Here is a 27891-nt window from a genome sequence, read left to right as displayed (position 1 = left end):
AAATGAGGAAAAGGCACTGTTGTGGGTGGTGGCGTGGAGAAGGGCCAGGGCATCAGAAAAACATTCCTTGTTCGAGTTGGAGATAATCCCAAGCTGGACGCACAGCTTGACAAGTGGGATGCGGGCTGGCGTGCAGTCCCCTGTGCCCCGCTGGTGGGCTCCTCCAAGTGGACCTGGTGGAGGAAGTCCCAAGGGGCTGCAATGACCAGAGCAGAGAGGCCGGAGGAGGTGAGTGGCGCGCCAGGCATGGTGTCGTTTCCCATTGCCATTTGCTCCTTGGAGAGATCTGTCGCCTGGAGGACAGGTCGCAGATCTGCTCCTGTCCAAGCCAGCGCCCATAGACTCATTCCGGGTTCAGGAGCAGCTGGATCAAGGGGGTGTGAACCAATGGGCAAGTAGCCGTTCTCACTGCTGGGGCAAGAAAACAAGCAAATACAGCTCCATCTCCGGGTGACGGGTGGCTGACATCACCTTCCAACGTGAAGAACACAGGGTGGGCCAGGTTCTTGCAGGTTCTTGGGTCTCAGCTTCTTTCCATTGGTTGCCCAGTGACTTTCCACCCAGCCGTCCTTGCCCTTCCTTCTTTTCCCTCAGACCTGCAGAGCGTCCCAAGCTTGGATCAGGGGCTACACGGTTTTCTTTCATTTCACGTCATCTGCTGCGTCTGAGGCTCTTCTGAGTCTGGGCAAGCCTTCCTTCAAGTTGTGTACGTTCAGTCCTGAACCCCCATAGCTAGTCGTCCTGTCCTGCATGACACTTGGACCTAACATAGACCCGCAGGCCCACTCCCTTTTCTGGCTGCGTGAATGGAGGAGGAAGTTAGAGCTGGGGAGATGGCTGGATATTTAGCAGGGTGTGAGGGGATGGTGCGGGGGGCGGGGGGGTGTCACAGGGACGTGACACTCAAGTCCCCTGAGGCCACTGCCTCTCCGACTGAGACTATCCGAAACACAACCTTGCAACTCAGGCCATGCAAACATCCACGCTCACGTGTGACCGAATACAAAAACTGACTGCGCCGTTCGTGCTAACGTTTCCTATTTTTTGTCCTTTTTTTTCAAATACCATCGTAGTAAGCTGATTTCAAAATGTATTAATGGGTGTCGACCAAACATTCGCAGACTCCTGCCTTAAACAGTAGTTTGGCATAAAAACCTCTGATGATCCCTTCCACGCTTATTAAAATTCAGTTTCCTGAACCCCACGCAGACTGGCCTGGTCAGCATTTTCTAGGGGTGCAGGCCAAGAAGCTACATTTTAGCAACCCCTTCGGGGGATTGTGTTGTACCCTAAAGACTAAGGATCACTCCTTGGGATCTTGCTAATGGAGGTGATGATTCCGTTTCAGCGAAATCATTGGCAAGAGCTGGGTTGGCAGGGGAAGAAAGGAAATGAGGTTGCGTCTTTGGCCCTGCAGCTTCTGGGTTTTATCTTTAAAATGAATTCTGGTTTGTACTATAGCTTATCACAGATTCTTTCTCTTTACAGATAAGGAGCCTGTGATCTTAGCTACAGCTCATTGATAACCCTACTTTCCCTTCTGATGCTTAAATATCCTTTATGGCCACTTAATCTATTTCTGAGATGAAGGCTAGCTTCCCTTCCTTGCATACTTTAAAGCAAAAAAGATTTTTTTTTTCCCTGTAGAGTAGAAAGTTGCCCCACATTCAGAACATTCGGACTTTTTTTTTTTTCTAGTCATATTGACATTTCCCTTGGCCCTGCCATTTGTGGTTTTAAGTAAAATTATATTACTTAACTGTATGCAGCTATTGGTGTTTACCATCATACCGAAAGGTCTTAAAAAATCCTTTTTCAGCAACCAACTTTTATTTAGGGGTGCAGGTGACACGATCCTGGAACATTTGAGTTGTCCGCTAGGACCCCCATGATTTCTTATAGCTGCTTTGGCTACCAGCACTTTTTCCCCAGCCAAGTTGACTTTCCATTTCCAATGTATCTGGATGTTTAGAGAGGGGAGCTTTGTTTTTCCCAAGAGGACACAGTTGCTTTTGTCCTTGTAAGAGGTGTCACTGGCAGTGCCTCACGGCAGTCTCTCCCACAATAGTCTCCCTGAGTCAGGCGTCAAGAAGAGAGGCTCAGCCCTAGGAGGAAATAGGAACTGGAAAAATGTATCTTATTCAGACACATGCCTCCTTCTTCGCCAGATATTTGGAGTCAGTGCTCGAGATGAAACAAGTCCCCACGGCCCACCTCGACCTATTCTCCAAATAGCTCCTATAGATTTGTCTTATGGTGGAAGCCACGAGAAGCTAAAAATGACAAAGTGAATATATGCACCTTCTGCTTTTGCCTACCCCTCTTTGCTAGCTCCAGTTCCTCTTCCTCCAGGTGGGCGGGGGGGGGTGGGTAGTGAGGGGGTAAATCAGAAAGAGCACAGACTTTGTCATCAGGCCCCACTGAGGTTTGGTCACAGTCTGACAGGCATTAGCCATGTCACTTCTCAGAACCTTGCTTTTGTCCTTTAGCAAAGGTGGGGGCAGGATCCTGCTCAGGAGGGGAGCCTTCACAAGTAGCATTTCCCCCCCTGGGGAAGTCGCCTCAGCCATGCAGTGTTGGAAGCCCAGAAAATTCAGTCTCCACAGCCTCCCAGCCTGAAAAGCAGACTCAGCCTTGGGGCCCTCGAGATGGGGGCGTCAAGCAGAATGGGCATCTGTTTGCAAAGACCAATGGATGCGTGTCCAGTTACTAGTCACTACCGTAGCCTGGCGAGCAGATCCTCTCCCTGTGAAACCCGGGCCAGTGATAATCAGAAGGTTGTTGGGGGACATGGGATTGCAGAATAAGGGCTGGAGGGTGTGTTGTAGGATTGATTGATTGATTGATTGATTGATTGATTTTTTGCATTGTAGGTTTTAAATGAGTCATGACATTCAGCCCTGACAGTCCCCAAAATGGATCATTCCCTCAGCTTCCTTGGTCTATGATTCTGTTAAAACATACTTTTTAAAATGTAAAAGATATAATTCTTTTCTTTTAAAGATTTATTTATTGGGACCCTTGAGTGGCTCAGTGGTTGAGCATCTGTCTTTGTCTCAGATCCTGAGATCGAGTCCCGCATCAGGCCCCCCCGTAGGGAGCCTGCTTCTCCCTCTGCCTGTGTCTCTGCCTCTCTCTGTGTGTCTCTCATGAATGAATGAAAGCTTTTTAAAAATTAAAGTTAAAAAAATAAAGATTTATCTATGTATTAGGGGGAGGAGCAGAGGGAGAGAATCTTAAGCAGAGTCCCTGCTGAGCGTGGGGCCCGTTTGCAGGGCTCCATCCCAGCACCCTGCGATCATGACCTGAGCCAAAATCAAGAGTCAGTGGCTTAACCATTTGAGCCGTCCAGGTGCCCTGATATAATTCTTATAAAAATGATTGGCTGGTGTCAAAAATTTTTGTTTCTTTCACTCTTTACAGGAAATGACAGTGGGATGACAAAGCCTGTTCAAAAGGGGATGAAGAAACTTTCTATATGTCTCAGTCAGTGAGGGGGGAAAAAAAGCAAGAATGCAAGAATAAGATTTCCAAGTTAGGATTAAAGCTGCCCAATGACTTACAGGGAAATAAAAGCAAAGCCTTTGAGGTCATCTTTTCACTTGCAGCTGTACCTCTACCTTCCAGCAAGCTTGCCATCCACTTTGTAGGGCCTGAGCTCCGAGCACTAGGAATGCCCCAACAAAGCTGCAGTCCCCCAGACTCAGATGACCCACAGGCCATGTCAGTGCTCCCGTGTGCCTTACTTCTTAGTCTTTGATCTTCAGGTCACCTCAGGTCTTTGATCTTCATCTTGTCCCTTGGTCAACGTCCCCCATCACACCTCTTCAGAAGTGTTAATAGCCTCCCTTAAGTCTAGCTCTGGCCGGGGAATCATTCATCTCTTCCTATTTATGTCTCTCTGTTGTGATCAAGTGTGTTCATTTATAGGTTGTGGGATACTGTATTATCTGTAGGATCTACACTTACAGGTGCTGGAGCTCTCTGAGGGTCACTCTGTTCCCCTAACGCCCTGGTCCTTGGAGACTAGCCTGCGGACTGCTTCCTTCACCACTGTCCTGTCATCTTACTTGTCTGGCTATAGCAAGGATTACGCTATAATGGTCTTGCCCGGGCTAGTCTCTTTCTTTCCCTTAGATTGATGGAGAGCTGTCTCCTTGGTCTGAGAATCTTTGCAGTGTCTGACCACAGCAACACCTGGAATGAGGAAATAACACCGAGGAGACCGTTAGCGCTCCATGTAGCAGGGGTTTGGTCAGTTGTATGTAACTTGTCATCCTTCCTGAATGGCAGCGAGCCTGGCCCTGAACTCCCACAGGCCCAAGAGGTGAGCGGAGGGCATGCCCCCAACCCCCAGAGATGCAGGTGGACCCTGGAGCGAGGAGACCCACATAGACCTAAAGAGAATGGAGGTCAGTAGGTTGCAGAGGGAATCGGGAAGGGTCAAGAACTGGAGGACAGCCAGGTCAGGGCAGGCTGAGAGCCTGAAAGCAGAGGAGGGAGCAGAGGGAGCAGGTGCTGAGTAACTGGAGGGCGGTCCTGAGAAAAACCCTGGAGCAGAGACTCTGCCGACTGGCTGACTTGGTGGTGGCCGCGGCAAGAGCAAAGGGACAGTGGCAGGATTGCCGGGTGAACCGGGGAGAGGGACTCTGGGCCCGGGGGCCTCAACTCAGTTCAACCCACAGATGTTGCCAAAGGTCTCCTTACAAGGAAGAATTCAAGGACACACAACACAGTGGGCAAGTGATGCAAGCATTAGGGTTTATTAAAGTAAACTCTGGAGACGTGAGATTGGGCAAGCTCGAGAGAGAGCTGCGTGCCCTAGAGTATGGGTTTCTATCTTTGATTGACTGTTGTGAACAAGGGGGAGGAAGCTTCATTACTTGGGGTGGAGACGCAGGGTTTCGTGCTCCTTCCTTCCTTGCTTGGTCAGGGATTTCCTGTCACAGCACCCGCCATCTTGGGCCTGTCTGGTTCAATCTGGCCTCTGGTGGCGTGCTGCCAAGATGGGCTCTGACGTTCCTGAGAACTGGCCGTGACTCTCTCCTTGCTGGCCTCCCAGCATCCTGTTGGGGCCTAGCCACCTGCCTATTCTGACAGCCCAGCCAGCAACCACCCAGTGACCGAGGGGCCTGTGCCTTGGGTTGATCTCCGGGAGGATTGGGAGGCTGGTCTAGCTCCTTCTCTTTGACGTGATGTGAAATGAGAGAGTGAGGCTGCTCTGGCATGAATTGGGAGAGCAGCACCTAAACCCACCGCAGGTCTGTACAGCTCAGCTCCCCGAGGGCCAAGTCGGTCCCGACTCACTCCTACTTAGAGCCAGAGTCCAAGAGATTTTGGGGGACTCTCTCCTTGTTGAGCCCCTACTTTGCGAGCCCACGGTGCCACACGCTTGCCAGGAAGCAGCAGGAGGCAGTGCTTGAAGCAGCTGTTCCTTTCCCTCCGCCAAGGAGGCTCCCCAGACAGGAGGGCAGCAGCTGCCTTTTCTGACCCTGTTTGTCTTGAAGCCTAGTTTGAATGGCACAAACTGAAATCACTCCCTCTTGGCCTGGAAGATGCATTTGGCAAGGCGAGACCTTTATTTTTTTCCTTCCAGCCCCAGAAGGAGTATAGGATTATCCTCAGAACCAACGTTTCTTGAATTATCAGGTTGAAAGGAAAAGAGCGACTCTGGTGGTGTCTGTAAGAATAAATCCAAGTGCCTGGTGATTTATGGGAAAAGTACTACCATCTCTGAGAAATAGAGGTGTTGGTTTGGCCCCTAAAACCATCAGGCAAGGGGCTGAACGATAGGAAGGCTGCCAGGGCTTAGAAGCTGCCGCTGGGATAGCCGTCACTTGCCATGATCTGCCCAAGATGGTAGACACAATGGCCTTTAAAATCCAAGTGGGGGGGGAGGTCCCTGGGTGGCTCAGCGGTTTAAAACCTGCCTTCGGCCTAGGGTGCAATCCTGGAGTCCCGGGATCGAGTCCTGTATTGGGCTCCCTGCATGAAGCCTGCTTCTCCCTCTGCCTGTGTCTCTGTCTGTCTCTCTCTCTCTCTGTGTCTCTCATGAATAAAAAATAAAATTTAAAAAAAAAAAATCCAAGTGGGGAGAACTGCCTTGGCTGCCTAAAAATATTCATGTGTCAAAACTGAAAACAGAAATATTAGGTCTCTCAGCTTTGCCTTGAGGACATTGTTCAGACACGTGAACAGACTTGCCCAGAAATAGAAGACAAGGCTCAACTTGAATTGTGGTGAACTCTTCTGCCTCCTGGTACAGCTTCTGTTCCCGGGAGGGTTAGAAGCAACTGCAGCATGTGCTGGCAAAGAGTTAAAATTGAACCGAGCTTTGTAGAACCGTATTCTTGCCCGGAGTTGTGCTTCACGAGGCTCATTGGCCCTTTTAGGACAGAAAACATCTAGCCTTCTGTTCATAGTCCAGGTCCCCAGGCTGCGGCCTTTGGTGAGCACAGAAGAGAGACCCCCACAAGCGAAATCTTGATTCACGTGAGCCAGAGTGCAACACAAAGAGCTCTGGGAGCAGGAGTTTATGCAGATGTTCATGGAAAGGCACAGAGGGGCTCTGATCAGAAGAAATACAGCAGACATGATAAATTAGTCATCTTTAGCTTGTTGGGCAGTTGGAAATGGATAAAGGCTGCCTGACCAGCTAGGAGATTATATGTCCAGGAAAAAAAAAAATCATGATTTAGTGGAAAGAACACAGTAAATGAGGTCAGCTACTCAAGTACTGCATCCTAGAGCCTGTACATTCAAACTAGACAAATACGTCCATCGACTTCTTTAAGAGTCACTGTTCTCATTAGCAAGAAGGGAATAATTCTGCTGTGCAGAGTTGCCTGGAGTTCAAAAGCAATCATATGTAGGAAAGTGCCTGGGTAAGGAATTAATCGGTGGACCCCCCCCCCCCACCCAAAAAAAGTGACTTAAACCTTGGAAACCTGAAATTCTTTTTGGACAGGAAATAAATCAGAGGTAACGACCCCCAATCTCCATGCAAGCAGGAGGGCGGCAGCGACATGGCACGATTTATAGTTGCTGCTTTGAGAGCAGCCAGCTGTACTCCCCATTTTTGTGAATTATTGATTCCTGGAATCTTATCTTTTGTGTCACTACTAAATAATTTCTTTTTGGTCATTGGCTACCACCAGGAGAACCACAGAGTTGGCTATAAAAAATCCCATTTCCTCTAACCTTATAACTACGGTTTCTCTTTCCAGAGAAACAGATTCATTTCCAATTTAAACCATTGATTAGCCTCTCCTCTTGAAGAGTTTGCCATCCAAGCCTCTTGGCCAGCAACTCTGACCTTAAATGAGCTAATCTGTTAACCGGCTCTGGTTGACGTCCAACTCGAATATTTTGGTTAATATATTACCACTGACTGATGTTGACGTTATTTGGGGCCCCTCCTGGGTTCTGGCCATGGAGCTGACATCCAGGAATCACAGGCCAGTGAGCAATGAAGAGGTTCGCTGTTATTCTAGGCCCACACCAAATGTTCCCCCAGTGTAAGGATACTGGTTCACCGTGTTAGAAAACCTATCTCAGATCTAAGAACTAAATGGGCAGATGCGTAATGCCTATTGCAAGCACAGACATTCACATTCGGGGACACCTAAAGAGGGTGGCTGGCTCGGCAGAGCAGATGCCCATCCACTTACCCATCCAGCCCTTAGCACAGGGTCCCGAGGACCTTCCCCCATACCCAGCTGCTAGTGGAACAGAGCAAACCATGAGGCACCAGCCTCTAGGAGTAGTGGTGATGGCCCCCGCCCCAGGTGTGCTACTTGTCACACGGTGAGAACATGGCTCCAAGCAAAGACACCAAGGGGGCAGAAGGACAAGAAATCCCACAGTCAAGGCCCAGACAAAGCCAAAGAGGGGCACAGAAGCAGGAAACTTGAGCAAAGAGATTTCATCTACTAATATAGAGGGCCCAAAAATGGCAGACCCTCACCAGTCCTGTTAGCCATTTGCTTCCTCCCCTTCCTCCTCCACCCTTCTTCTCCAGCTTGGCCTATTCCTCCTCTTCCTTCCTTTGAGAAAGGAGCGTGACAATGGGAAGAGAGGAACTAGAATACAACCTAAAAGACGTTTCCTCCACCGAAGGCACCTTGGAGGAATGGCTGCTTCCACACTGGGAGCAGGAAATATTCATGATCAATCATGATATCTTGGAGCCAGAAAGCAAAGACGCTAGCAAAACAAATGAGTCCTCTCAAAAGGTCATGGAAGTTCACATAGAAGACTCCCCTTGGCCAAAGATGAGGAAATTGGAGCACCCGAAAGAACAATGATGCAATTATTTGAAATGCAACATCTGTATGTAAACCCAGGTGTTCATAGTGATGCTTTACAAAACTCATCCTCCCTCCCAACAAAAATGTGTTTGGGCCGCCATTGGAAGTCTTTAGTGCAGTAATTCCCTTTACTGGAAATGCAAAGAAAGAATTAGCATTCATTGTGCCTTTCTGGTACAAATAGCCCAATGGCACTATTTGAAGAAAGAAAAGGCCTTCTTTATGAAAGAGTCGTAGCTAGCAAACATGGAAGATATTACAGGATTGGAAAAAGACCATCACTCTGCCGTCCTGAGGAAATTATTCAGACATTGATCATCAATGGTCAAAAACATTTAGGTGGAAAAAAAAAATTTAGGTGAGAGGTTGAGGGGGAGCCTTACAATGAAGGAATTAAGCTGTCCTCCCCTGAAGCCACCCAAAGGGGGACAACCAGACATTGAAGGATGTGACGTCGTAGGAAGCCCCTGAGATCTATTCTCACCCCTCCTCGCAAAGCTGACTCTGACTCCAGTCAAGGATGCAGAGGGAACTTCCCCTGGGAGGGAAATGAAGGCCAGAAGACGACATGGTACAGTTCCCATAATGAGCCAGCAGCCTGGGGCCACGCCCTAGACAAGAGGACCTCACACTCACCTGCTGACCTTCTTGAGATCCTGATTTGGAAAAAAAAAAAAAAAAAACTGTAGAAACCAGTGTTGAGACAACCAGGGAAATTGTGTTCTGGACTAGGTGTTGGAGGATATCAGGGAATAAGGTGAGTTGGTGAATGAATTAGTGACACCCAGGTTAGGTGAAAAACGCGATCTTTTTTCTATTTTTTTTTAGAGATTTATCCTGAGGTATGTAAGCGTGAAAGGACGTAGAGACTGGCATCTGCCTTAAAATAATAACCCAAAGAAGAAAAAAGAAGGGTGGATGAAGGATGTGGTATAAGGTCTTGATGGTTGTTTAGATGTGAGCAATGAGTAATGAGGATTCATTCTTCTAGCCTATTCTTGAATATGTTTGGATTTTTTTATTTCATCAAAATACAGCTCTCTCTGAAATTCTGGCCCCTGGGACCCCTGGGGGGCTCAGCGGTTGAGCACCTGCCTTTGGCTCAGGTCATGGAGGATCGAGTCCCACATCGGGCTCCCCGCAGGGAGCCTGCTTCTCCCTCTGCCTGTGTCTCTGCCTCTCTCTCTGCGTCTCTCGTGAATAAATAAGATCTTTAAAAAAAAAAAATCTGGCCCCTCTCCTCCTAGTGCACTTGTAGGAAAGAGGCAGGTGGTGGTAGGATGTTCATATGTCTTAATTCATGGGATCTAAGATGCCATGGATGACAAAATGCACCTGATTTCAGAGATTTTAAAATGTGAAAAATAAAGCATATCTTAGAACCCACGAAACAAGGCATTTTGAGTGGCAGAAGCATGTAGCAGTTAAATGTTTCGTGTCTGGAATCAGACAGGGCCTCACTACTCGTTACCTTGGTGACCTTGGGCGAATTACTTAACCTCTATAAAATTGAATTTCCTCACCTCTAATACGGCAATAACCACGAGGGCTGCCTGGTGAATTGTATAGACTCGGCCAGCTTGATATTTGAGCTCTCTGCCTAGTAAAATAAAAAACCACAAACACCACTTTTTGTAGTTCCTTCAATAGTCCCTACTTCTCTGAAATAAAATAACTGGGCATAAAAAAAATAGACTTGTCTTATCTTTACCTTTTACCCTGCATAGCCCTGACATTTTTACTATTTTACAAGAACAGATTCGTGCACTGCTTGTCTGAAAGTAAAATCTAATACAAATAAAAGTAAAGTGTTTAAAAAACACACACTTAGAGTAAAACAGTAAGCCCAGATCACTGAAGAGTGCATCAGTTTGTACAGAGGGCTTCGGGCAAAATTTATTAATATCAGCGGCCAGCTTAGAATGTGGTAGGGATGGGGTGCCCGGCTGGTGAATGGATGAACCACTAGATGACTGCCTGGACCTCAGGCTAACTCTTGCAAGTGGTCAGACTGGAGGCATGAGGATGGAGTGGGGGTGAGCATGAACATTGGGGTGAGGTTGAGCATGAGCACTGGGGTGAGGGTTGAGCATGAGTTGGGGTGGGGGTGAGCATGAGTGTTGGGGTGGGGGTGACCATGAGTGTTGGGGTGGGGGTGACCATGAGTGTTGGGGTGGAGGTGAGCATGAGCGTTGGGTTGGGGTGAGCATGAGCGTTGGGTTGGGGTGACCATGAGCGTTAGGTGGGGGTGACCATGAGCATTGGGGTGGGGATGAGCATGAATGCTGGGTTGGGGTGAGCATGAGCAATGGGGTGGGGGTGAGCATGAGCATTGGGGTGGGGATGAGCATGAGCGCTGGGGCAGGGGTGAGCCTGAGCGCTGGGTGGAGGTGAGCCTGAGCACTGGGGTGGGGGTGAGCCTGAGTGCTGGGGTGGAGGTGAGCATGAGCGTTGGGTGGGGGTGAGCATGGGCGCTGGGATGGGGGTGAGCGTGAGCGCTGGGGTGGGGGTGAGCATGGGCGTTAGCTGGCAGGTGGCCCACTGCTGAGAAGGGTCAATGACTTAAGTCGCTGAACCAAAGGGGCTGCTATCAGCACCAGCCCCCAGAGCGCGGTGCCACTCACACGAACACCTTCAGGTCTTTTAACTCGTGTTGCTGTCGGGATGGACATGCCCACTGGGCTATAGCAGAGCAGTGGACTCCAGGCTGGCACCTGACTCCAGGCTGGCACTTGCTCAGAGGAAGACGACGTGCTGAGCGCCGCTCCAGCACAGCAGCAGGCACGTGGGCAGGCAGCGAGCCTGGCTCCGTCCTGACATCCAGGGGCCGCTGCCGCTGCTCCCCATGCCCGCACACCTGCGCTTGCCCCCAGCAAACAGAGACGCCCACCTGCTGGGGGCAGAGCCTCACCTGCATCCACGTGACGACTGCCAGGAGCCGCAGCAGGAAAGGCCTGGGCCCTCCAGCCCTTCGCCTCCTCCTTCCTTTTCCGTTCCGCGTGGCCCTTTACACATTGCACAGATGTTCTCGGGGAGGGGGAGAAGTGCAGGGGTGTGGGGAGCTGCCTAACAAGACCCGGAGCGGTACGGAGTCAGTGAGTGTGAAAAGATCGCTGGAGAAGAAGTCTCGCCAACAACAGCCTGCAGCCACGCTGAACGCCCCTTCCCGTTTTGTCACTTTGCAGGTCACCTTGTACAAGAGCTCTGACATGGAGGACTTTGGGTTCAGCGTAGCCGATGGCTTGTTGGAGAAAGGAGTGTATGTCAAAAATATCCGCCCGGCTGGGCCAGGAGATCTCGGTGGCTTAAAGCCCTACGATAGGCTCTTACAGGTAAGACCGCAGGTGAAGCCTTGGTTGGTGTAACTTGGCCAAGTCTTGCTCGACCGGTGCCTACCCATCTTCCTTTCGTTGCCTCGACACTCAATTAGGGGCCCCTCCTCTATGGGGCGGACACTCCTGCCCTCGGTAGGATTCACCAGCTACTGAAATTGCCTGGTTCTGTACCTATTGCCCAGCAGATGATAAACTTCTTGAGAACAGGTGCCAGCACAGTATTATCCCGCTTCCCCTCATAGCCGTGACGTATCTCAGGATCTCTCACCATGATCTGGAAGCAAAAAGCCAAAGCTTGTGTAGCGAGCGGAGTAGGGTGACAGGTAGGGTTTCAGGGAGCAAAGCAAACGCCTGATTTTCCATACGGTTTTTAGAAATCATGTTTTATAGGAAAAAGAGAGGGTGGATGTCAGTCTTGAGAGCGTGTTTAGCTGGAATGCGTCTGGCACCCAGGACCCGACTTTCGAAGCGTGAGGCCGACCCGATGGGGTGGCTTTCGGACACACTTTCACCAAAGCAAGTCATCATTGGGGAATTAGGTCGTTTTAAAGTCACATTCTGGTGATCTTGGGACTCTGGGTCCCGTCCTGGTGTTCTGGGATGCTTTCCTTCTCCATAGACACGCTAATATTTGCTCAATGAAGAACTACGGTGGCCCTTCCCAAGCTCTGCATGGGCGCCGTGCTGTGGCTGCTTCCGCAGAAGCTGAGGCTGTACCAGGTAGACCGGATTCAGGCGTGAGGGCCTTGAACGCTTGGCCAAAGCTCCTGGATGTTGCTCTCCAGCGTATGAATTTCTTACGCAGAATAATGGCGTGATTTGCAATTTAGAAAGAATAATACTGGAGGTGGGTTGGAGTGGAATGAGGAAGGGGGGCTCCACACAGTGAAGGGGACCAGGTCAGTACCAGGTAGGGACAGGGAGTCCTTTCTACCCTCGGGGCATCCTGGGACAGCAGTCTGGGGCAAGTGGCAGTTTGGGTCCCTTGCTCAGAAGAGATACTGTATCCAGATTGAGGAGATTCGGGATGCTGAAGGCGTGTGTTGGGTCACAGTTACCTACGGTGGGCTAATAGCGAGGGGGAGAGGACAACCAAGGCTGGAAGCCTGGGGAAAGCAAATTTCCGAGATGGGAAGAGATAAGAGGCAGGGAAGAACTGGAAGCAAATTGACATGATAAGAGGATCGAACAAGTTGGTGTCGGAGAGAAGAGAGCCAAGGAAGGAGAGGGTGTCTCAAGGCTGAGTGGGTGTCTCAAGTGTGACCAGTGCGACAGGCCAGAGTGGATGAGACCCAGAGACCCCACTCCAGACATCGGGTTGGACATTGGAGTCCATTGTACACTCTAAGTGTGGGGTTCCAGACGTGAGAAGATTGAGAAGGGAAGGTCGCAGCGCAGAAGCAGCACGTAGCTGGTGAAGAGTAAGGAGACACAAAAGAAGACGAGCACAAGTGTCAGCTGAGGCGGGGACGGGCCCCTTCGGAGAGGCGTAACGGTCAGGAGCACAGCTTGGGGGGCAGCAGACGGCCGGGAGCACATCTTAGCAGGGCCACGTCCAGCTGCTGCTCTGACGCAGATCCCTTAACCACTCTGTGCCCCGCTTCCCTCATCTGGAAATGAGGGACAAGCCTCGGCGCTCAGAGCACCTGCCTGAGCCAGAATACAGCCAGGTGTCCCCATCCCCCGCTCCCCAGGGCTTTGCGATTTAGTGGCAGGGAGTAAGTGAGCCAGGGACTCAGTGAGGCTGCTCCTGGGGCACCCCCAGGACACCTGTTACACCAGAAGCGTGACTCTGCGCCCAGAGTGTTGTGAAGACAATTCCAAACGACTCTTCTTGATTTTTCAGGTGAATCATGTCCGAACGAGAGACTTTGACTGCTGCCTTGTTGTGCCCCTCATAGCAGAATCCGGTAATAAGCTGGACTTGGTTATTAGTAGAAACCCACTGGCTTCACAGAAGTCTATAGAACAGACTCTACCAGGAGGAGAATGGAGTGAACAGAACAGTGCTTTTTTCCAACAGCCTAGTCATGGTGGTAATTTGGAGATACGAGAACCCACTAACACATTATAGCAATGCTTTTCATAAAGCAGGACAAAAGACAATATCTACATGGTGCTAAAAAAAAATCCCTTTAAGATTTCTGTGGCATTTAAAGCACAGATAATCACGTGGCATTAACTGCAAGCACAGGGGTCTTTTAAATCTCTCTCATGGCTCATGTTCACTTCCCCTTTCAAGCTGAAGAGGTTTCTTTCTTGGTGACCGCTAGGGTATATGGCGGGCAATTCCTTGCCGAGCCCCATGGTAGAGAAAAAGAAGCTATAGGCCACCCCTCCCCACCAATTAACATCAGAGGAAATTTTTTACAAGTTCATCTTCCAACCACTTTTTAAAAAGAGAAAACGTCTGTTTGAAAAGATGCTCTATGACAATTTCCTTCATTCACTTTGAAATCAGTTTCTTACTGTGAAGTCGTCAATGTTGAGGACTTGACCAGCAAGGCTTGTCACAAAGCTGGCTCTCCTAGGGGAACTGGAGCTTGGGATGTGGCTGGGACTGCTGCCATGGGAGGAGGGGTCCAGGCATAACATTACGTTATCTTAAAATGTTTCAGCGATGATGCACGTAGGAGATCATATTAGGTGGTGGTAAATGTTTTGCCCCAATATAGGAATGATTTTAACTAAGATGTATGCTATTCCCTATGCAACAAATTAACAAACAGGATATGTCTTGTGACCTGTTTTTTTTTTTTTAAGGACACATTTTTAATAGCTGCAAATCTCTGATAATGAATTAGAGTGCTTAGTAACACTGAGAATTAGTTATCTTATTTTTAAAATTCAAGACTAAGAATTGAAGGGAGAATGAAGAGTCTATTCAAATGATGCTTATCCTAATGATAGGTGAATCCAACTCATCTTGCTTGACATGTTTTGAAAAACTGGCTATAGAGGGGTGTACAGCCCATGTACTTTAAAATGACACTGGACTATCTTTTGTTCTGAGCCATGCTACTTATTGAAATTGTAAATACATCTTTCACAAAATGCATTGCCAATTATTACCATCCCTCAAAGCAATAAATTGTGACAGTTGCTTTTAAGATGTTTGTCAGCAACTGTTCTCATTTGTTCAGATATTTTGAATAGTTACACTAATAACTGTTATTGGTGAATATTAAAAAAAAATAGGTCTGTATATTGATTGTAGAATCTCCATATTGAACTGATTATTTTCCAAACATTTTCATTTTGGTCGATAGTTCCAACAACTGCTTACGTAAAGCATTTGAACACTGTGTCCTTTGTTTAAGGGAAAAGCTCACCTTTCTTTTTGTGCAGAGAAATATATTATTTCAACCATATTTCACAACCCGCCAGGGCAAGAGAGTATAAAGCAGAATCATGTTAAGAGAAAAAAAAGATCATGAGTCACTTAAATATGTATTTTTATTTGTAACAAACAAGTATTAAGCTGTAAAGTATTTTTGTACAAATTTAATACTTTAATAGCATGGTATTTATCGTCTATGTATGGTTTTGGGGAATTCAAAATTGTTGCAAATATTTGTATGGAAAAAAAAAAACCCTCTACCAAATGGAATAAACAGTGATTTTAAAAAGCCAAAAATTATGACATGCGGGTTTTTTGGTGCTTTGATTATATTTCAGTATTCTAGATGAGCCCCACGCAACACTTATTGGTAACAGAGTTTTCTAAAGGGGAAAGCTTTTGCCATAAACTTGAAAAACAGCATGGAAGAATGAGAAGAACATGGGTTTTTGGTTTTTTTTTTAGATTTTATTGGGGCAGCCCCGGTGGCACAGCGGTTTAGCGCTGCCTTCAGCCCAGGGCCTGATCCTGGAGACCCGGGATCGAGTCCCACATCGGGCTCCCTGCATGGAGCCTGCTTCTCCCTCTGCCTGTGTCTCTGCCTCTCTCTCTCTGTGTGTCTCTCATGAATAAGTAAATAAAATCTTTTTTTTTTTTTAAGATTTTTGTTGTTGTTTATTTATTCATAGAGACATACACAGAGAGAGAGGCAGAGACACAGGCAGAGGGAGAAGCAGGCTCCATGCAGGGAGCCCGATGTGGGACTCGATCCCGGGTCTCCAGGATCAGGCCCTGGGCTGAAGGCAGCGCTAAACCGCTGTGCCACCGGGGCTGCCCGGAACATGGGTTTTAAATCAGATCTGGGTTTGAATTCCAGGTCTGGTACTCACCAATGCTATAAAACTTAGTTACTGTGAGTCAGTTTCCCCACCTGTGATACTGAAGGTCAAATCTGCACTCCAGGACTGTTGTAAGGACAAAATATAAAAGATGTTTAAGTCCTAAAACAGCCTGCAGACAGAAATACCCCCACTATATATTTATTTTAGGTAACAAAGGTAGATTTTCACTCAAGGATCATAACATCTACCCCCAGAGAACATTACGTGTATTTTATGAGATATGTGTATATAAATTATCAAAATGTATAAATTTTAATGTATGCTATTAAAAAAAAACTACACCACAGTCCCAACACTTTCATTTTTGCAGACTATCTTCCAGGCCTTGTAAGTTAATAGGAACAAGGCAAGGATGTCCATTCTCACCACTTCTATTTAACAATTTATTAAAGGTTCTAGCCAGAGCATTAAGACAAGAAAATCCAATAAAAGGCACTTGGATTAGAAAGAATTAAAACTATCTCTATTTGGGTATCTCTATTTGCATTTGTAGGAAATCCCAAGGAATCCACTAAAAACCTATTGAAACTAATAAATGGGTTTAGCAAGCTTGAAAGATACAAGATCAATTGTGTTTCTATACAGTAGCAATGAACAAAAATGTAAACATTTCATTGACATTAGGATAAAAAATAAAATACCTAGAAATAAATTTAACTTAAAAAATGCAAAACAAAGCATTATTGAAAGAAATGAGAGAAGACATAAATAGAAAGACATCACATGTTCATGGATCAGAAGACTCAATATTAAGATGGCAAGACCCCAACTGGCTGTTTTGCAGAAATTGACAAGCTGCTCCTAAAATGCACGTGGAAGCGCAGGGGACTCAAGTAGTCCAAAAGTCATGAAAGAGAAGAACAAATTGGAGAACTCGCTTTTCTTGATTTTAAATTAAAGGTAACTGGGACAGCATGGTGCCAGCATACCAATAGATGTGTACATCAACAGGTTAGAATCAGGACCCAGAATCCAGAAATAAACCTTCACCTCTATGATCAGTTGATTTTTGATAAGGGTGTCAAGACAAGTGAATGAAGAAAGAATAGTTCAAGAAATGGAGCTGAGAACAAGTGAAACTGGATATCCACATGCAACAGAATGACGTGGGACCCTTCACCATACACAAAAATTACCTCAAAATGAATCAAAGTCCTAAATGTAAGACCTAAAACTATTTAAATTCTTAGAAGAAAAACAGGAGTAGGGGCAGCCTGGGTGGCTCAGCGGTTAAGTGCCTGCCTTCAGCCCAGGGTGTGATCCTGGAGTCCTGGGATCGAGTCCCACATCAGCCTCCCTGCGTGGAGCCTGCTTCTCCCTCTGCCTGTGTTTCTGTCTCTCTCTGTCTCTCATGAATAAATAAATAAAATCTTTAAAAAAAAAAAAAAAAAGAAAAACAGGAGTAAATCTTCATGACTTTGGCAGGCAGTAGTTCCTTAGATATAACACGAAAGCATAGACAGCAAAAACAAATGAGCTACGTCGGACATCATCAAAATGGAAAATTTGTGCTTCAAAGGACAGCATGAAAAAAGTGAAAGTAAAATCCACAGAGTGGGAACCTTTGTTTCTTTTTCTTTCTTGGTTTTTTTTTTTTTTTTTTTTGCAAATAATGTTTCTGATAAAGGGCCTGTATGTAGAACATATAAACAACTTCTATATCTCAATAAAAAGAAAAGTAATCCAATTTAAAAACGGGTAAAACATCTGAATAATTTCGTCAAAGAAGTCATACAAATGACCAAGTGCATGAAAAGATAATTCATATCATTAGCCATATGGGAAATGCAAATCAAAACCACACTGAGGGGTGCCTGGCTGGTTCAGTCAGTAGAACCTGACTCTTGATCTTGGGGTGGCGAGTTCAAGCCCCACACTGGGTGCACAGATTTTTAAAAAATAAAATCTTTAATAAAAAAAAAAAACACTTTGAAATATCACTTCACACCTACTGAATGGCTATAATCAAAAAGTCAGATAATGACAAGTGTTTGAATGTGGGGTAACTGGAACCCTCACATTCCAATTATAAATAACAAACAGTGCAGCTGCTTTGGAAAACAATCTGGCAGCTCCTCAAAAGGTTACATATAGTTATCACATGACCAAACAATTCCACTCCTATGTATATAATTAAATTAAAATATATGCCCACAGAAAAACTTGTACATGGATGTTCATTGTAGCATTTTATAATAGCCAAAAAGTGGAAACAACCCACATGTCCTTCAACTGATGAACAGAGAAAGTCAGTGTGCTATATCCATACAACGGAATATTTATTTGATAATAAAAGATGAAGGTCTGTTGCCTCACTGCACTAATGAAACCACGATAGGTCAGTTGCAGCTCTGCTGGAGCTTCCTGCAAAACTTCGGCCAGGGTTCCTGATTTTTGCCCCATCAGCTCAAACCAACATGGTCTGCTCCAGAAATACAGCTTCCATAATATGCTACCAGTTTTTCCATCAGTCCACAAAGGATATAGGCTTCATCAGATTAGACTGCATGACCTTCCTTGCCTAGATTATCCAAAACATCTACCCAATAAAAGGGACAATGCTAGTTTTTTTAATCTTAAAAAAAAAAAAAAATGAAAGCACTAATACATGCCACAACACAAAGTCTGAAATCATGATGTTAAGTTAAAGAAGTCAGTCACAAAGGACCACGTATTGTATGATTCCATTTCTATGAAATGTCTGGAACAGACAAATCAATAGGGACAAAATAAATTAGTAGTTACCTGAGACTGGAGGAGTTGAGGGGATCCAAGCCAAGCCAAGACATACCGTGTTTCTTGGGGGGGGGGTGGATAAAAATGTTCAAAAATCCATTGTGGTGGTTGTAGCTCAACTCTGTGAATAGACTAAGAGCCACTCAGTTGTACACTTCAAAGGGGTGAATTGTGTGTAAATTATATCTCACTGAGGCCATTTTTCAAAGGTTGGAATAACAGGATTTTCTCTTAACTTTTTCTTTTACCATTTAATAATAAAACTCTAAAAAAATAAAAATAGAAATCACTCTCCAAGAAAATAATTTTCGAAAGTGGAGTATCTTCAAAACAATGTATTCCTAAAAGAAATGACAATTACGGGACATGATGGACAGGAGTAATCACATTGACTATAAAAATGTATCACGTCAACACGTTGCATAAATTCCACTTACACAGTGTTCTATGTCAATTATATCTCCAACTAAGAAAAAAAAAAAAAAAAGTACACCCAACTCAGAAGGTAATTTCCAGGAATACAGTCTCAGGTGACATGGGTCTGGCCAGCAGGGATGGAGCAAGCAGCAACCTGGCAAGATGAGCAATTGGCAAAAGACCAACACCCTGAAATGGGTGTCAATAATACAAGAGGTATAATTACAGTTTCTCTTATCATGGCTTCAAATCGTTGGCAGAGATCACCCACAATGATCATGGAAGTTAATAAAGGCATTGTCGTAAAAATAAAAAATAAAAATAACTTTCGAAAGTACAGTTTAAAAAAAAAAAAAACACATCATAACTTTTTCTTGCATTTATGCCCAAGGCTACCAGTTTTCATGATGACAGATGTTGAAATCATTACAGTTTTCTATGATTAAATGAAGTTAAAAATCTCTGCTATCACAAACACCTTAAAATAAAACTCCAGTTGGGGCTGCCTGGGTGGCTCAGTGGTTGAGCATCTGTCTGCCTTCAGCTCAGGGCTTGATCCCGGAGTCCTGAGATCGAGTCCCGCATCGGGCTCCCCATAGGGAGCCTGCTTCTCCCTCTGCCTCTCTGTGTCTCGTGAATACATAAAATCTTTAGAAAAACAATTTAAAAATAAAAAATAAAACTCCACTTACAGACATCCCGTTTTAGATCTCGATTCTCTAATGCTATGATGTTCATTTTGTGTTGAGTAGGGAAAAAAAAAAAGATAATTACTTCGAGTAATCTCAAATAAAATTAAGTTTCTTGATTATGTTTGGATATGAAAAGTTGCCTGGGGGTTAACCTATTCAGTCTCAAACTCTGAAATCTGGAAGACACTTGTGGAGATGATTCTTCTACCTGTTAGGACAACAATAAGGATAAAGTTAATCTGGTGAAAATATTGTCAATCTCCCCCGTGTACTTGGACTCCCTCTGGCTGCTGCTACGGCAGACCCAGTACATTTCCCCCACCCCGTGGAAGATGGGAGGGCCCCGTGCAATCAGCTGCTAGCTCCTTGTGGGATTGCATCTGCTGCTCCTGGTGGCTCTCCCAGCACCCAGCTCTGGGACCGGTGTCAAGAGGGGACACTGCTGAACGAGTACACACACAACGTCCAACGGCGTGGCCACGGCTTACTTGGGCAGCCCACTTCCAAATTAAAACGTGGGCCCCCAAAAATAAATAAAAATAATAAAAAATAAAACGTGGGCCCTTTGTTCAAAGATAAGAATTTCAAGATGGCAAGTGCACAACCGTAAAAATAGTATAGACCAGTTTCAAGCACAAAGCCCTGTGTGACAGACGGCTTACTCAGGGTGCACGTCCGTGATGCCAGCCTTGGGTGTGGCAGGATGCCACCTGCACTGCCAGGATCGCTGGTACCCTTAGTGATTCCTGAGCAGCAGGCAGTGGACCAGTATGGCCATGAGAACAGCAACTCAACCCCTCACAATGCTGTATTCTATTTAGAGCACTGTACTGGCTAGCGTTAGCTGCCAACTTGGCTAAGCTGTGGTACCCAGATTTTTGGCCCAATAGTATTCCAGATGTTCCTGTGAACACATTTTTTAGAAGAGATAACCATTTAAGTCAGTAGACAATGATATAGCAGGTCACCCTCCATAATGCAGGTGGGCCTCATTCCATCGACCGAAGGCCTTCACAGAGAAGAGACTGCCCTCCTCCCAGAGAGAGAATCCTCCCTGCCTTTGGACCCATACTGCAATACCAAGTCTGTGGGTCCCCCGCCTGCCGGCCCGCCCCGCACACTGGGGACTTATCAGCCTCCATGATCGTGAGCCAATTCCTTACATCAATCTAAACGGATGACAGATGACAGGTAGGCAGGTAAATAATAGGGTTATAGACACAGCCTACTGGTTTGTTTTACTGCAGAACCCTGATAAATACAAGAACTATCTTTATTCAGGGATTTTTGTGATTACATCCTTCCGAGATTTTTTTTTTAATAATTAAATGTCATTTTCTTTCAAAATATTCTGGAAATCACTGCTTTATATGATAAATTTTAGAACATTTATACACATGCTTTTGTTTAAAGGGACATTTCTGTCTTTCCCTTTTGGTGGTGGGACGCTAGGCAAAACAAAACAAAAAACAAAAACGAAATCAGGACATTTTCTTTTAAAGCTTTTTTTTCAAAACCCAAAGCTATGAATCCACAGAAAAGCCAAAGCTTTCCTCTGGGAGTGGCTCTGGCATTAGGACCTGCAGAATTTAAATGCTGACCTGGCTCTGAGGTAGCCCTGTGGGTATGAAGGAAAGGAATGGGGACAGCCCTGGTCACTGAATTTTGAGCGTTCAGAAATCACACAACTCAATGCACTAGAAAGTCTAGAATTATGGAAATACAGAATTTATTCCTAATTCATCAGTCCTGAGGCTTTGAATTCTTAGTTTCCTCATTTCTAGGGAGTTTCGGAGGTGTCACGCACTTTTGACAAGCCTCGTGAGAGCTTTGCTTGCGCTGAAGGCACGGTGCAGTGACGTCAGCCAGCGCTGGCCATCTGGGGTTCACAGACCTTCTGCAGTGTTGGAGTTGGCCAGAGCTTCAAAGCTTTGGCAAGCTCAGCAGTGAAGATGGGTAATGCTGTCACTGTCTCTTTGTGCCATCACAGAAACTACAACCCGCCCATCCCATGCTGGTGTGAAGAAATAAAAAGGAAGAAACTTTTAGAAAAAGACTCTGGAATTTTCTGCTCCAGGCCAAAAGCCTTATTATATCCCAGGGTCTTTGTAAGAGGTAACACATTCAATTTCAGAAAGAGATGTTTTGCTGAGATGGAAATTCCACATCAAAGAGTCGATCTGGAGCACAGAATGAAGCTTAGAATCAGCAGGGATCCTACTACTTCCAAGAAGGAAAAAAAAGAAACTTACTCTTTTCATTATGCCAACTTTTATCACTTTCCTTACAAAACCTGTCCATCAGCCTCTTTCTCCAATCTTGATTAATGGTAACTGGATCTAGGGCACCTGGGTGGCTCAGTGGTTGCACATCTGCCTTTGGCTCAGGTCTTGACCCCGAGGTCCAGGATCGAGCCCCACATCTGGCTCCCTGTGTGGAGCCTGCTTCTCCCTCTGCCTGTGTCTCTGCCTCTCTCTGTGTGTCTCTCATAAATAAATAAATAAAATCTTAAAAAAAAAAAAAAATGGTACCTGGATCCTTCCTGGAGGCCAAGGCAGGAAGCCTAAGACTCATGCTCCAGCCTGCCCCGCGTCCCTATATATAACTGACCACTAAGTCCCTAAGCATCTCTTCTCCAACCCCATCGCTACTACCTGACTTCAGAGCCTAATCATTCTGTTCAAGCTACCGAAATAATCTTCTTGCAAGGAACTCGTCCCCTACAGCCTCCCAAACATAATCTACTAAACTACAAAGCGACCTTCACAAGTTTCAATTCACAGAGCTCTTAAAATGCATCTAGTGTTCTCCATCACATTCAGGAGAACATTCAGTCCCCTCTGTGTCCTCCCAACCCTTCCAGGGTCCTCAGCTCAACCTCCATGTGCACACTGTGCTCCAGCCACACTACTCCATACTTGTGACTGCTTAACACACCAAGATGTCACACGCTGCGCCTGCCAGGCACGCTTAGAGACCTGTTGTACTGTCTCCGTTCCACGTGGGGTGGGAGGCTAACTATAATTCTCCCTTTAGAACTGCGCTTGGTCTTGGCAGGTTACAGGAGCACTTTCTCCTCTGGGCTCCCTCCCTGGCCCCTTCTTTGTCACAGCCTTGAAAGCCTAAGGACACGGTATAACAAGTCTACCTGCTGGCACCCACAGCAATTCTTAAGCTTCTTTTGGAACTTCATTTGGAGATCATTGGTCATAAATTCACCGGCCGCTTGGGTGGAGAACGGATATTAAAGTGAGGCTGTGACCCAAAAAAGAGGTGGTGGGTGGGTGATAAGGAAGATAAGCAGAAAGGAGGTGCAGACGACAAGTTCCACCCCGCACGACACCCCACATCCAGAGACTGAGTTCGCCTAGAGGGCTGGCCTCAAGCCCAGTGACGCACAGTGCTAGGCTCGACAGGGCCCAGGAGAAAGGACAGTGATAGAGGTTAGAGAAGACGTGTCTGGAAGTGCCACGGCACACTGTAGCACTGATGGAAAGTACACAGCCTGTTCTAGGTGCACTGGAGTTCGCGATACTCAAACCCAGGGCAGGCAAGAACGTGGCTCCTACCATCCGGATCTTGCTGGGACTTTCGGCATCACTCAGGCCGCAACCTCTCTTGGACACACGAAGTATTGATGGGTCATCCTCTATATCCGCTTCATCAAATGCCGACGACTTCCATTCTCCTGGAAAGGCCAACGTCCTGTCTTCCGCCACAGAGGCCTGGCTTCCAAGGACACCATGTGCCACGCTGTTGGTGGGGACAGGAGGCAGTGGTTTGGCCGATGGCTGCAGGCTCGGTCCTTGGTTCTCTCCAGAGCCCTTTGACAGGGGTGCAAACTCTGCTGGAGACGCACAGCTCATGGAGAGCTTGTTTTGCAAAAAATGTTTTAAACGAGTTTTCCTGGGAACACTGTTTTTCAGAATTGCGCTCCGGAGGTGACACTCTTCGGCGATGATGTACACTCTGCAACGGCCCCTGGTCACAGCGGTATAAACATGCTGCCAGTGCTGGCGGCCTGCCTTCCCGACCACGTACACGACTGTCTTCTCCTCAGACCCCTGGGAGGAAACAATGCATTAACGAGAGTTAGTACTGCCAAGTGGGTTCATGTCCTCAGTCTCCCAAGGTAGAAAAGAGAGAAGTCCTCAACGTGCCACCTGGCCAGAATGTTCACATAAATCCACCTTACAGCCCCACTCTATTCATTATCCAAGAACTTGTACTTCCTAATTCTGCGGTTAAGTTCAAGTCTTATAAATCCACAACTAGTGGGCCCCTGAGGGGCTCAGCCATTGAGCATCTGCCTTTGGCTCAGGTTGTGTCCCCAGGGTCCCAGGATCGAGTCCCAAGTCAGGCTCCCTGCATGAAGCCTGCCTCTCCCTCTGCCTCTCTCAATGTCTCTCATGAATAAATAAATATTTTTTAAAATAAAAATAAAATAAATAAATCCAGAACTAGCATGTAGATACCTAGCAATAAACTTGAAATACTGCATGCAGTGTCAGATCATCCCTAATAAAAGAATTTTCAATGATCATATGGGCTCCATACATATGGGCTATTTATACAGCAAAAAACAGACACCTTAGGTATTCAAAAATAAGAAAATAGATATATTTATTTGTTGACCTTTATATCGAGTATCATCTATATAGAGACATTTGATATACTATTCTGCAAACATCAAAAATGCTTTAGGGGCGCCTGGGTGGCTCAGTCAGTTAAGTGTCTGCCTTCGGCTCGGGTCATGATCTGAAGGTCATGGGATCAAGCCCCATATCGGGCTCCCTCCCTGCTCAGCAGGGAGTCTGCTTTTCCTTCTCTCTCTGCCCCTTCCCCTGATCATCCTCCCTCTCTCGCTTACTTTCTCTCTCAAATAAATAAAATCTTAAAAAAAAAAAGATCCTTTGAAGTCTAACAAAATTTCAAAAACTGGATACTTTCATGTAAAGACTGATGCAACTATGTACACAAAATAAAATTACTCTGATCCAAAAAGTACATACAAAACAAACATAAATATTTAACCAAACAAAATAAGTCACAAAAAAGAAGGAAAAATTCTATCAAAAATTTGTCTCCAAAATGGAGGGCCCTATGATTTTTTTTTCTTCTACTTTTCTGTATTCTCCCATTGCTGAACCATCTATTACTTTCATCACGATAAAGCAAAAGAGAACAATGAACCTCTGCTTAAGTTTAGCAAGCCAAGAATTATATAGGCAAGAAAAATGCCCAATGTCACCATGTAACTGTGAGAAAACAATTTCAAGTTTGGGGCTATTCTTAATCCCTATATTTTCAGTGCCAACATTAAGAAGTGGTTTGAACCATTATCTCAATGTCCCCAGTCCCCCAGCCAAAAGAATTGTGGGAAGACGAATGACAAGTTGGGGTATACAGAAAACACAGACCACAATTAAAACCATCTTCTGAAAAAAAAAAATAAAAATAAAATAAAATAAAATAAAACCAAAAAATAAAAATAAATAAAATAAAACCTAAAATAAAATAAAAATAAAACCTAAAATAAAAATAAAATAAATAAAATAAAATAAAATAAAACCTGGGTGGCTCAGTGGTTGAGCACCTGCCCTCAGCTCAGAGCGTCCCAGGATCCCAGGATCAAGTCCCACATCAGGCTCTCTGCATGGAGCCTGCTTCTCCCTCTGCCTCTGTGTGTGTGTGTGTGTGTGTGTGTCTTTATCTCTCTGTGTCTCTCATGAATAAATAAATAAAATATTTTAAAAAATAAAACCCTCTTCCAATCTCTCTACACACAGAATTGGAACCAACTCTTCAGATTATAAAAGTGTGAAAGTGTGACAAACCCTTCCTCCAGGCGCTGCTGAGTCTCAGAAATTCACTTAAATGACACTTGATCTCACAAATGCAAAGTACATCTTACAGATACACACAGCACCGTTTCTCCCCTTGGATTTCGGTTAGGTAAATGCCTAAACCTAAAATGAGTTCACGGAGCTCCTAATCATCAAGGAACACAGAGAAACTTGACAGCTTCAGAGTCAGTCTCCCTCATACTCACACTTTGCTGCAACCCACTGTCCTCACATCTACATCTACAGCTATACTTGTAAAAAGCAAAACCAATCACATCAGACTCTGCTTAGAGCCCATAAATATCTTCTGAGCTCTCAAAACAAAAGTCCTAACTCTTTAATATGGCTCATCTGGTCCTTCATAAGCCAATCTTGACCCTGCTGCTCCCTTCTCTCCCCATTTTTTTTCGTGATAAACACAGTACAGGACTACAAATGTATTCTCTTCTTTATGATTTTCTTAATGACATTTTCTTTTCTGCAGCTTATTTTTTTAGATTATATATATATTTTTTAAGATTTTATTTATTTATTCATGAGAAACACAGACAAAGAGCGAGGCAGAGACACAGGCAGAGGCAGAAGCAGGCTCCATGCAGGGAGCCCGATGTGGGACTCGATCCCGGGTCTCCAGGATCACGCCCCGGGCTGACGGCAGCACTAAACCGCTAAGCCACCAGCGCTGCCCTTTAAATTATATTTCTAAGTAATCCCTATACCCAACGTGGGGCTCAAACTTACCACCCCAAGACCAAAAGTCACATGCTCTATTGATTGAGCCAGCCAGGTGCCCCTCACTTACTTTATTTAAAAATTCAGTACGTAATACGGAGAACATACAAGGTATGTGCTATTCAGGTGTTTACATTATTGGTAAGGCTTCTGGTCAACAGTAGGCATTATTAAGTGTTTGGGAAATCAAAAATGATACATGGATTTCTGACTGCATCAAAGGGTTAGTGCCCCAAACTCCCACTGTGTTCTAGGGTCAATTGTAGTTTACTTATTGTTTTACAACTGTGTCTGTCTCCTTGCTCCCCACCACCAAATGTAATCTTCAGAGTGACAGGTATCTTTGTTTGTTTCATGGACTGACCTAAACTAACCACCAAGAACAATCTGACTCAATAAATATTTGTTGAATTGAACTGAACTTGGAAGAAACAAACTATACTGATACAAGATAACAATCACAAATGTTCTTAGAGGTAAGAGATGCTATTTCAACCACAAAATAAGAGCCAGATTCGATAAAAGGAACATTTAGAGATATTTACTACAATCTTAATTGAGTAATAAAAAGACCCCTTCATACTTCATTTGTCCAGAAATGTGAAAAAAGACTGGATTATAAATTTGAGGAAATGTCTCAGAAAATACAGTAGAATGCTAAGACAGAAAACAGGAGAGAGAGAGAAGAAATTTGGATAATCAGTTCTGGAGGTCGAATATAATAGAGATTCTAGAAAGACAAAACAGAGAAAAACTGAGGACAAGAAATCTTAATGAAATTATTCAAGAAAATGCCCCAAAATTAAATGATAAGTTTCCAGAATTACAGAGAGCCCATCATAAAGATCCCCAGGAGAAATTTTTCCAGGACCTAGGAGCAAGGAATATTTGTACTTCTTAACAATTGGCTGTTTCATTTCGGTTTCTTATCCAATAGACACAGTCCACTGACTGCTTCTCTCTTGTTTTGAAAATTTAAAGCCAAACCTGCAGTCTACATGAGCAAGCAAATAGTTGAGTGTAAATATCAGCATTTCATCCCACTCTTAGAATCCTTTTACCAACCTTACCTTTATTTTCCATTTCACATCATTTCTTTATCCTTAAAAAAAAAAAAATCAGGCTGAATTGTGGACATTTTTTTTTTAAGTCATTTCAAATTCTTTTTTTGGAACTGAGATGGAGTAGGTTAACAAACAAAAAACGATCTACTTTTTTTTTTTAATTTTTGTTATTTATTTATGATAGTCACAGAGAGAGAGAGAGAGAGAGAGAGAGAGAGAGAGAGGCAGAGACACAGGCAGAGGGAGAAGCAGGCTCCATGCACCGGGAGCCCGATGTGGGATTCGATCCCGGGTCTCCAGGATCGCGCCCTGAGCCAAAGACAGGCGCTAAACCGCTGCGCCACCCAGGGATCCCAATACAATCTACTTTAAAAAAAAAAAAACATACAAAAAACAAACACCCTATTTTAATTAATGTTTGCCTACCAGTAGAGGATAGAGGCTAACCTAAATTTTTCCACATGCAACTGCAGACTGATGCAGCTTCATGATTAAAGTAACATACTAACATCAAAGAG

The 27891-nt window shown here is 45.2% G+C and overlaps 2 protein-coding genes across 4 annotated transcripts in view; one reads left to right on the top strand and one right to left on the bottom strand.

Annotated features, from left to right (window-relative positions):
* GRIP1 (glutamate receptor interacting protein 1) overlaps window positions 1–15530 on the top strand; it is a 657668-nt gene extending 642138 nt beyond the window's left edge. For both annotated transcript variants that reach the window (XM_055329099.1, XM_055329098.1), the window contains 2 exons: window positions 11495–11641; window positions 13491–15530. In XM_055329099.1, coding sequence (XP_055185074.1) covers window positions 11495–11641; window positions 13491–13718 — 375 coding nt within the window. In that variant the 3' untranslated portion in view covers window positions 13719–15530. The remainder of the gene's footprint in view (window positions 1–11494; window positions 11642–13490) is intronic.
* A 276-nt stretch (window positions 15531–15806) lies between these two features.
* HELB (DNA helicase B) overlaps window positions 15807–27891 on the bottom strand; it is a 34861-nt gene continuing 22776 nt past the window's right edge. For both annotated transcript variants that reach the window (XM_055328545.1, XM_055328547.1), the window contains exons 12-13: window positions 23301–23795; window positions 15807–19939 (exon numbers count right to left, since the gene is read on the bottom strand). In XM_055328545.1, coding sequence (XP_055184520.1) covers window positions 19835–19939; window positions 23301–23795 — 600 coding nt within the window. In that variant the 3' untranslated portion in view covers window positions 15807–19834. The remainder of the gene's footprint in view (window positions 19940–23300; window positions 23796–27891) is intronic.

Source organism: Nyctereutes procyonoides, unplaced genomic scaffold, assembly GCF_905146905.1.
Source record: "Nyctereutes procyonoides isolate TBG_1078 unplaced genomic scaffold, NYPRO_anot_genome, whole genome shotgun sequence".
NCBI lineage: Eukaryota > Metazoa > Chordata > Mammalia > Carnivora > Canidae > Nyctereutes > Nyctereutes procyonoides.
This window is presented reverse-complemented; position numbering and strand designations above follow the sequence as displayed.